This window comes from Monodon monoceros, unplaced genomic scaffold, assembly GCF_005190385.1.
Source record: "Monodon monoceros isolate NGI ecotype Baffin Bay Population unplaced genomic scaffold, NGI_Narwhal_1 Super_Scaffold_18, whole genome shotgun sequence".
Lineage (NCBI taxonomy): Eukaryota > Metazoa > Chordata > Mammalia > Artiodactyla > Monodontidae > Monodon > Monodon monoceros.
Genome location: NW_021703774.1, coordinates 78,600,866 through 78,612,069, shown reverse-complemented (window position 1 = coordinate 78,612,069; position 11,204 = coordinate 78,600,866). Strand labels below are relative to the sequence as shown.

Sequence of the window (11,204 nt, the reverse complement as noted above, 5' to 3'; positions counted from 1 at the left end):
ATTCCATGGGACCTTTTAACGTTTCCATGTTCAACTTTAAACAATGTGATTTTACTGATCTCAGCAGGAAAACCTGTTAGGAGTGAGTCTGTGGGACCCTCATGGAGTTTTCAGGGGTAATGTCTGCAGACAGATCCGTGTAATCAAGAGACAGTAATGGCTGGCTGTTGTGACCAGAGCCTCTGAGGGTCTCTGTGATCTGGCATGAAACTCATGGAGGTGGGACTCACCTCCTTGGGGATGGGTGTGGGTCAGAGTTGCTGGAGAGTGAGCCTTCCTGCCCCAGGCAAGTTTACAGACTAAGCAAACTGAGAACAGTTCGTTGGGGCAGAAGCCTTACCTGGATAGGGGGTTACTCGCTCTGGCAAAAAAACATCTTTCATAATAAAAGCATCATCAGATTCCAGAGTCATGACTTAACAAGCTGTGCTGGTCACTTCAGGTGCTATGTTCCTCTAGTTCGAAACATATTTTATCCTTTGGTAGTCAGGGCTATGCAAAGGGTGTGGTGTTACGACCAAGCATCTGGAGTTATTAACTTAGCCTCATTTTCTGCTACAACAACAGCTGTCTTGGGCTGACTTTCATGACACAGTTAACTGCCCACCACTAACAGGCCACCCATTTTTAGTCCTCAGTCTACTGGCCCTGCCTGGAAAGCCTTATTTCTTCTTTCCATTTCAACTAACCACTGCTGTTTCCATGATTGTAAGATGCACCATTAATTTAATAACATCTAGGTGTGGGGAAGGGAGGGGAGAAGAATCACTATCACATTAAATATACAACATCTATTGTAAGATCACCCCTCCACCTCACAGCTAAAGACCTGCTGATCATTCAAGACTTGGTTCACAGTCATCCCCTCTGAGCTTTTTTGGACAAGCTTCCCCAGGACTGGCCACTCCCTTGTGTCACAACTGCAAATGCTGTCACACCTACTAAGTCAGGATGCACAGACTGTAAGCACCTCAAGGGCAGGAACTGTTATATTTACCCCTGTATTCCCAGGCTCTAGCCCAGTGCCTAGCATTAATTCATTCTACAAATATTTACTAAAGACCTACCATATGCCAGGCACACACCCAGACTTGCACTTTGTTTGCTAAACAGAAGAGTTTTTAGCAAACATCGACTCTGCAGTGATGTGAGAGATGTAAAATGAGCATGTGACAGTCTCTTCGGCCCTTCCATTATTAGACAGAGATGGGAGCAATGTGTATGTTGTTAGCTTGGGCTGATATAACAAATATCATAAACTGGGTGGCTTAAAACAACAGACATTTATGTCTCACAGTTCTGGAGGCTGTGAAGGCCAAGATCAAGGTGCTGGTCCATTTAGTACCCGGTGAGGGCATCTCTTCCTTGTTTGCAGACAGATGCCCTCTTGCTATATCATCACGTAGCATAGATATAATCTCTCATGTCTCTTCTTATAAGGGCACTAATCCCATGCATGAGGGCTCCATCCTCAGGACCTAATTACTCTCCAAAGTCCCCACTTCCAAACACCATTGGGGATTAGGGCTTCAATATATGAATTTGGGTGGTCCACAGACATTCGGTCCATAGCATGTGCTAAACCAATCGTGACCAAGTGCCAGAATGTGTGCTTCAGACATTAAGCACTGTGCATAGTTAAGAAAGGGAAAGATTTGAGCTTCTGGAGAAGCCAGGCCTTACTCTTCTCTGCAGTTCCACCATCCCCCAAGGCCTAATATTAGGCTTGCATTTAAGGTTGATTGAATTAAATTGAAAAATTTGCCTGAAAAATTCTATGGGATGGGAAATGGAAAGGAATTGTAGGGTGGGTAAATGGCATGAAAAAAGGCTTGGTGACAAAAATGAATTGAAAAAAATTTTTTTTGGATTTCCCTGGTGGCGCAGCAGTTAAGAATCCGCAGCGGTTAAGAATCCGCCTGCCAATGCAGGGGACATGGGTTCGATCCCTGGTCCGGGAAGATCCCACAGGCCAGCAACTAAGGCCGTGTGCCACAACTACTGAGCCTGCACTCTAGAGCCTGAGAGCCACAACTACTGAGCCTGCACGCCACAACTACTGAAGCCCGTGCGCCTAGAGCCAGTGCTCCGCCAAAGAAGCCACTGCAATGAGAAGCCAGCGCACCTGCACGCATCAGTGAAGACCCAATGCAGCCCCCCCAACAAAAATAAAATAAAATAAAATAATAAAAAATAAAATTTTTTATCGTGTTAAAATATATATAACATAGAATCTACCATTTTGACTGTTTTTAAAGTGTACAGTTCAATGGCGTTAAGTACCTTCACATTATTGTCCCACCAGGTATGAATTTTTAAGAGTCTTGCAGAAGGGTTCATACCTGGCTAAATTTAGGCACTTTTGTTAGTGGAAATAAGAAACACTTGTTAGTGGAAATAATGATTATCAGAGTAAAAGCAATGTTCCTCTCCCCAATTGGGGCAGTTTCCCATTAACATCTGTGATTTGTTTTGCATATATTAATGAAAGGCTGTGGTATTGGGGGGCGGGGGCACCAGTTCTGCTCCCTGTATGTTTGAATTATCCTTGTGAAGTTTTAAACAATGAACACTAATTTTTTTCCCCCAATACTGGGCCTTTTGTATTCAAATCAAAAGCACAAAGCCCCATTATGGGGGGAAAAAAAGAATCTTTATTGGCAAACAGTTGTGTCCACTTAAAGCAATAAATAAAAAGTCTAAAGAGCACATTCCATATGAAGTACTGTAGCTATTAATACACTTGGGTTCCCAGGGTCTGCCCCCCTCCCCCCATGGGTCTATTCGTGGGGAGTGTTAATCAGTGCCATAGGCACCCCTGAGAAGGAAGGAGGTGGGTGAGGAGAGGCGAGGCAGGCCCACCCAGCCTCAGGGCAGTGAGCAGAGCCTGTGAGATCTGGGTTCTGGTCTTGACACTTCGATGTGAATCCCAGGGCAAGGCACCAAACACTTAATAAGGCCTCTGCACCTTGGAGGCGAGAATCCGCAGCCTTTAAAGTCCTTTCCTCTCAGGACTTCCCTGGTGGCACAGGGGTTAAGACTCCGCACTGCCGATGCAGGGGACCCAGGTTCAGTCCCTGGTGAGGGAACTAGATCCCACATGCATGCCTCAACTAAGAAGCCTGCCTGCTGCAACTAAGACCTGGTGCAACCAAATAAATAACTAAAAGAAATATTTAAAAACAAAGAAAGTCCTTACATCTCTTTCAGTCATATCTGAATAATATTTAGCCAGGCCCAAGCGGCTGGTTGGTGGGGTGCTTAGTTCAGGACAAGTGGGTGAAGGTGCGGGGAGTTAGCTGAGGGAATTGGAGCCCCGCGTGGGTGACTCCAGAGTGGTGGAACGCGGGGTGGCTCGGAATGGAGCTCAAGCGATGGAATTTCCAGATGAGTCTTTCTAAGGCCAACTTTTAAAGGTCGGAGGAAAGTTTGCCGCGGGGCGGGGGCCCCGAGGGGGGAGCTGGGTGGGCTTCGACGTCTCCTCCCCTTTAAGCGGGTGGCCCCGGCCCTGCCTCTGTTACCTGGAGCGGGGAGGGGCTTGGGAAAGTTTGTGTTTGTTGCTGGCAAAGCGCCGGATGGGAGGCGCGGGCGGGCGAGCGCTGCGGTTCCTCCCTCCTGCTTTCGGGAAGCGGTCGCGGCTACACGCTCGGCTCGGCGGGGCGGCCCTGGCGCCCGGCTCCCGGTGCCCGGCCGGCTGGAGGAGGAGGGCGGAGGAGGGCGGAGGCGGGCGGGCGGGAGCGGAGCGAGGGGCGCACGTCGGCCCCAGCGCTGGGATTTCTCGGCTTGCGAGGAGAGCGGAGCAGGCGCGCGGCCCAGGCGGAGGAGCGCTGACTCTGGAGCAGCCGGAGCTGGAGGAGGAGGAGGAGGAGAGGCGGCGGGAAAGGAGGAGGAGGGGGAGAGTCGCTCCCGCCCGGCGAGCATGGGGCGCCTGGCGCCGAGGCCTCTGCTGCTGGCGCTCCTGTCGCTGGGTGAGTGCGCGCGGGGCCCGGCGGGGCGCGGGGGCTCGGCCAGGCGCGGGGGGACCGGTGGGGCGCGGCTGCCGCGCGCGGCCTGGGGCGCCGACGGTGCCGGGGCCACTCCCGGGAGAGCGGGCCGGGATCCGCGGGCGGCGGGGCCCGGCGGGGAGCGGGCGCGAATCGCGCGGGGTGCGAGTCGCCGTGCTCCAGGCCGAGCCTCGCCCGCACATGTGCGGGGGGGAGTGGCCCCAGGCCGGCTTCCCCGGGCCCTCCCTACCTGTTAGCCGCCCGCGGCCGGCTCACCTTGAACTCCCGGCCCGGAAGGTGCCTGCGGTCCCGGCCCGCGTCCCCGGCTCGGGAGCGGAAATCCGCGGCTTTGATCTGCCCCGCCATGGCCGAGACCGGCCGAACCGCACTCCACACACACTCCCCCGCGCCGGGCTGCCTTTCCAGGGAAGCGAGAGGATCCGCCAACTTCCTTCTGCGAAGGTCACCGGGTGGCCCCGAGCGCTACAGTAAAAATCGGTGCGCGGGTCCCTCTGTCATGTTAGTTGTGGCTAGCTCTTCTGCCTCAGTCTTCTCCTTCAGCTCCTCTGAAGCTGCCTCGCTGCATATTTGCACACAAAGACCTGGGAACCTTGGTTTCTTCAACTTTTCCTACCTGTTACTTTTTCTCCCTTACTGTCCCCTGTTTTCCACCCTCTCTCAACCTTGGTGCCTCTTGATTATTTGGCCCAGCGCCCTCCCCCAACCCAAGGAATCTTTGGTGTGATTTTTTTTTTCCCCTCTCCATCTTCCATTCACCCATACACACAGACACCATCTTCACATCGTGTAATATGGTTATATTAATCTAACCAAGTAGTTATCAGCCACAGAAATAATCTGCTGATTAAGTGCCCAGCACGGATCAGGAAGGCTGACTCTTAAAAGCTTTGCTATTCCTGAAGCCCTTTGGTCACTGTCAACCAGAACAGAAGGAATTCTGTGACCCGACCAGGGGTTCTCTTCCACACCGCTAGAGAAGGCAGAGCTGAATCTTTTATAAAGCACATGGTGTGTGGTGTCTGTCCCAGCTGCACCCAGGGTAAATGACTACTCTGCACTTACGGTCAGAGGGTCCCAGTGGAGACCTTCCACAGCCACTCCCGTCCAGCTGGCACCAGGCTCCACACTGTCCCAACTCCCATGACTCCTGCTGCTGGGGGGGGGGGGGGGGGCAGGCTTTCTAGCTGCTACTGTGTTTTTTTCCTTCATGTCTGAGGGGTTTTCTGGAACTCCGCCCCTAAAAGAGCTCACCCAGCCACATTGCTTTAGCTGCAACCAGGTGCAGAAAGCTTCCAGATCTTTCACCTAATTTTGTAGCATCTCTTCTGTGGCCTGTGGTCCTAGTGCTTTTATTCTCTTCCTTTCACTCTGGGACCCTTGTAAGTTTTCCGTTTGTTGCACACTGCTGGTGGTAGTCCACACCCATTACATAATTGGCTGATGTGTCTGGGTCAAGCAGGGCCACGGCTACTGGTTGCACAGATCGTGCACTGAGTGCACAACTCTAGGAGCTGCTGTTCACTTCGTCCTCTGTGTGAATGGCCCTCCCCAAAGTTGTGCAATTCACAGCCCCTGTACTAGTTAAGAGGGTGAGGCCAGGTAGAAATTTGAAAAGAATGTCCGTGAGTAACTATGGTGAGGGAGAAAAAGGGAGAGGGGGCAAAGAGAGACCAGCAAAAGCAAAAATAGAAGTGGGGAAAGTACAGCTTGGGGAAGTCTCGGAGGTATTCCAGTATATCCTGCCCTGGCTGGACATCTCATGTCAACTACACACAGGCAGTGTGTGTGGTGTCACCAGCCAATGCCTTGTCCCCTAACAGTCCCTGAACTTCATGTTCACCTGATAGCTTGCTGTACCGAATCTCACTTGGTGTGGCTTCCGTGTGACCTCCGGGAGGCCCTCCCTGTGGTACTACTACTCTAGCACTGTACTGATTCCTGAAACCCAATATGATGATATGCTAGATCATCTTTGCTCTTGTATTGCAACCTGGGCATAATCTTGCTGTCACTCTCTTTGACCTCTACGTTCACACTGTCGCCCAACTCTGTTCCTTTTCCCATAGTGCAGACTCGAGCGTCTTCCCTGTCCTTCCTGTATCTAAAGTTACTGTCCTAGCTCGGGTTCTGACAGCTCCCCACACAGATCTGACATCTGTACCTGTTTGACTTTTTCCTCCAGCCTCCCTTCTAAGTTCATCGTTTTCCTGAAGGATCGTTTCTGGAGGTCCCACCTTAGCTCATTAGTCCCTTATGATTTCCTTCTGAGGATGTTCTGCCCCTTGTATTCTCTCCCCTCTAGTCTTCTGTCTGATTCAGATGCTTCATTCTAAGGAACCTGTTTGCTATCCTTTACATAGAATGTATGTGAATCTTCTGGCCTTTCCATTTCCCATGACCTGGGAATGCCTCTCCTGCTTCTCTCCTCTTACCTGTGTATTTACTTTTCCCCCTAAAACTACTTCCTCCATAAAGCTTCCCTAAATGAGTGTACCTATCACAATCACAAAGAACCCACTCAGCTTCATAAAGCAGGTTTTCACTTCCATTGCCCATGTCTGACTCGTCTCATCCATCCATTTAATACAGCATTTCTTGAATGCCCAGTGTGTCCGTAAGAGTGTCCCAGACAAATGATCAAGACACAGTGTCTCACTGAGTGGTCAGTGGGGGTGGGCAGACAGTTAATAAAGCAGCCAACTACAAGCCAGAATGAAATACCTGGCATAGAAACCAAGCGCTGGTAGGAAGCAAGGAAGAGCATGATTAATTTTGACTTGGGGTCAGGGTTGACTTTGCTGAAGAGATGACATTTAAGCTGAGCCTTGAGGATAATTAGTATTTTGAAAGAAAGGATGGAAGAGGCTTCCAGGCTCTGGGGAAAGGCATCCAGTGTGGATGAGTGAAAGTGCCTGGTTCATTCAAAAAGGGCATGTAAGTTCCATGTAACTGAAGGTGGGAGGAGGGATACTAGGAGGGCAAACTGGAAAAGTGGGTCTGGGATGGATTCTGAAGGCTATTCTTGCAGTGCTGAAGTCTTCACTATGTGGGTGGGCTTGTTGGCCTGTGGGTGCTGCCACACAGCCTGTGCTTCTCCCATCAGAGCACTTCTTTATCTCACTGTATATGATTATCTGTTCCTGGTCTAACTCCTCACCCTGATTATATCCCGTGGGGCAGGGACCAGGTTGGTGTTGTTCACTATAGTATTCCTCTTACTAATCGAGTGTCTGGCACAGAGTACGTGTTTCATAAATATTGGCTGACTGAATGAGTGCACGTGTATATCATTTTTCTGTGGGTCATGGGTTGCCATTGAAAATTTGCAGTGTGAGATTGATACAACGTGGTGATGTGTTTGAGGAGGCCAGTCCTAGCATGGAGCATGAATTAGAGAGGAAGGTATGAAAATTGTGGAGGGGGATTAAGATACTCTCTCTCTCTTTTTTAAAAAAAATATTTATTTATTTATTTGGCTGTGCCGGGTCTTAGTTGCGGCATGTGGGATCTTTGTTGCAGCATGCAGGATCTTTAGTTGCGGCATGTGGGATCTAGTTCCCTGAACAGGGATCGAACCCGGGCCCCCTGCGTTGGGAGCGTGGAATCTTAACCACTGGACCACCAGGGAAGTCACTAAGATACTCTCTTAATGTGTGTCTTTTAAAAAAAATACTTGCAAATCCATCGAAGTAGTTTTTAAACAACAAAAACATTACATCTATATTTTAAGATCCAAATAACATAGAAGGGTAATGTATTATTGTATTAGGTAGGCTAAATTGCTCTAACAAATGGAATCAAAGAACAGGGGTTCAAACAATGGAAGTGTCTTTCCTAACTCTTCTTGGGGATGTTTTGGATGAAATGGTTGGGTCTGATCGCTGTTGCACACAGGCATTCTGGCTCCCAGGCTGATGGGCAGTTCTGCTGTCTTCAGCCCCTAGTTTCTTTTTTTTTTTTTTCCTTAAATTTATTTATTTATTTATTTATTTATTTTTGGCTGTGTTGGGTCTTCGTTTCTGTGCGAGGGCTTTCTCCAGTTGCGGCGAGCGGGGGCCACTCTTCATCGCGGTGCGCGGGCCTCTCACCATCGCGGCCTCTCTTGTTGCGGAGCACAGGCTCCAGATGCGCAGGCTCAGTAGTTGTGGCTCACGGGCCCAGTTGCTCCATGGCATGTGGGATCTTCCCAGACCAGGGCTCGAACCCACGTCCCCTGCATTGGCAGGCAGATTGCGCCACCAGGGAAGCCCCAGCCCCTAGTTTCTAAGATCACTTAGAAAGGGTTGTCACCATTGCCCTTCCAGCCCTGTAAAGGGGAAAAAGCATGTAGTCTTCCTGGGCTAAGCCCGGCAGTGGCCCCCATCACTTCTGCACACATTCCATGGCAGAGGATTTAGTCCAGGCCACACTAACTGCAAGGGAAGCCGGGAAATGCAGAGGAATGTGGGAGCCGTGTGCTGGCTACTGTGGAAGAAGAGAAGAACAGATTTGGGGGACAGCTTGCAGTCTCGGTGTCACTTATAAAGGATATAAGGTAGAAGGATGAATGTGCCCACCCTCCCACTGCCCAGGCATAGCCACTCATATATAAGGTACATGTGTCCGTATACTGAATATTTTGTTTGGTCTTTTCTCATAGCTTCTACACAGGGCTCTGCACCTAACAGGTACAGAGTAATAATAGCTGCTATTTATAGCGTGCATACCAAGCGTCAGGCTCTTACGGACATTTTCTTATTGAATTCTCACGGCAACATTTTGAGAAAGGTACTGCTATTTTCTCCATATTACAGATGAGGAAACCGACACCCAGAAAAGTTAAATAACTTGTCCATAATCATACAGCTACTGCATGGCTGAGCCAGAATTTGATCACAGGACCCAAATTTGGTCTCAACTAAGGAAAGATTGACCGATGTTCACCATAATCTTATTTTGTGTATCACTCAAGATGAGTTTAGACGAAAAAGTATAATACTGGTTTGAAAGCAAAAGTGCGGTTAAAAAGAGGAAGGTCTGGGGCGAGTGCAGCCCAGGCACGATTCCGGAAGGGAGAGGCAGTGCCAGGATGCACCTCATAGATGTGACAGCTCCGCAACCCCTAAGGCGTCACCACCCCTGCTCTGAGGAAAGGGACCAAATTGCAGCTTCCTCCAGAAAGCGCTGGAGGAGAAAGGCTGGCAGGAGGAACCCTAGTCAATCCATCCAGCGCAACGGTCTTTGAAGTGCTGTGGACTTCAGAGAGTGCTCGGCTCTCATTGTAGCCTTGTTAACAGAATTCCTGTATCTGCCAAGCTGATTAATGCCTGCCCCGGCTGTAATTATTCTTATTAGCCTGCTGAATAGGAACTCTAGTTGTCAGTGATCATTCCTTACAAGGTAGTCGTGCTAGTCGGCATTTATATGTCTATTTTGTTTCTGTGTCGAGCTGCTGAGCTGATTTCTACCCCATAGGTTGAATGTACATTTCCATACTAGTGCAGTGTCTGGCAGTTAAATAAGGTGTGTGCTTGTCTGTCAGCGTGTCTGCGTCTCACTTTATCGAATGAAGTTGGGGGGAGCTGTCAGGGCAGTTCATAGCTATTCTGTTTAATTGCCTTGGTTTCTTAAAGGCAGGGTAGCAAGGCCCTTTGACTCTTCGCTTTGGGAAAATAACTTGAACCGGCAAAAACTCTCTGTAGTTTATCTTCTGGAAAAGGCAAAGCGCTGCTGTTGGCACAGTCAGTGCTTTTGAGATCTTGGAATATTTTCCTCCACACCAACTGTAGTCTTTGCGAAGCAACAGAATTAGACCCAGTAGTTAACACTGTCGTGGACCAGCAATGCTATTTCCAGGAGACTAGAGATGCTGGCGCTGTGGGCACATTTGTGTTCTTCAAAGGCTGATTTCTCCACAACACTCCCTATGTGTTTGTGCAGGATTATGCAGTCACTAAGCAGCCTGATTCAAGTTTAAGTATGATGTTTGGGGACCTTAATTGCATCCTGCTTTGCACCTTTATAAGTGCCGAATGTGAAAGCATTTGCATCCCTCGGGATATTTCAGGGGAATGGGGAAACAGTGTTCGGCCACTGTTGCACTGTCTAGGATAAATTTGGCTTAGAACCGTGGAGAACAGAATTGAGCGTAAGGGTTCAAGGCACATTTCAGGATGGGTGCTACCTTGGAATCCTACTGAAACAGAGGCAGTAATGCGGACAGATGGGTCACTTCTCAGACCTTAAAAGTGACACCAAGCCAAGAACGTACTAATAATCTTGTTACTTCCTTGTTCTTACTTAGGGCTGGACTGGGCTAGAACCTCCCAGCTTGTGGGCCATGGTAAGGGATCCACATGGGGCTCAGGTGGGTTGTAGGTGGGTCTCATTACTGGGTCTCATTCTGTTGCTTCACAAAGACTACAGTTGGTGTGGAGGAAAATTTTCCAAGATCTCAAAAGCACTGACTGTGACAACTGACACCCTCAGCCCCTGGAGCCCACAGATCAGAGCAGCCTCGAAACCTGAAGCCCTGTCTACCCTGAGAGCCATACAGCTAGTCCCATTTCCTATGTGTGCTGTGATTGGATGGAAATCGACATTTCTGTCTCTTACTTGGGGAACCACAGCCCCTGAACCCCAGCCTGGCCTTAGGATGGGCAGTTTGAAGATGGAAGATGAGAAGCTCAGTGACATGGCGAGTAAGTAGCTCATCTATTTATTCAGCAAATATTGAGAGAGTGCCTGCAGCTCCAGGCCAAGCATTGTTCTGAGCACTGGGGATTCTGCAGCGAACAGAGCCAACTCAGATCTGCCCTCCAACGGTGGGACAGGATGCACTAGATGTGTGGTGGATGGTATCCCCGGAAGGTGCAGCACCACCTGGATGATGGAGGCGAGGGTCAAGAGCAAGTTCATGGGAATGCCTGTAGTTGGGGGACAGGAAATGGGAGAGTTCTAGAAGGAGTAGTCACAGGGATGGCAGAAGAACCAGGAGATCACTCTATCAGAAGCCAAGCAGAGATGGATGTAGGTAGATTTGTTAAAGAGGGAATAGTCAAATGCTGCACGAAAACCAGAGAGAGAAAGAGAAGCCTTGGATTTGGAGGCTGTGGAGAGGATGGAAGGGAGAGGTGGAGGGGGATAGGGCAGGAGCTGTGTGCTGTAGGACACATGGTTTCTGCAGTGCTCTCAGCCTTTTTAGCCCTGCGAGTGGCCACA

At 49.7% G+C, this 11,204-nt stretch overlaps 1 protein-coding gene across 1 annotated transcript in view; it reads left to right on the top strand.

The window, feature by feature from the left end:
- The first annotated feature begins 3,823 nt into the window (after window positions 1-3,823).
- Window positions 3,824-11,204, top strand: part of PTGFRN (prostaglandin F2 receptor inhibitor) — an 85,447-nt gene continuing 78,066 nt past the window's right edge. The window contains exon 1 of the mRNA XM_029231072.1: window positions 3,824-3,968. Within this exon, the coding sequence (XP_029086905.1) occupies window positions 3,920-3,968 (49 nt within the window). The 5' untranslated portion in view covers window positions 3,824-3,919. The remainder of the gene's footprint in view (window positions 3,969-11,204) is intronic.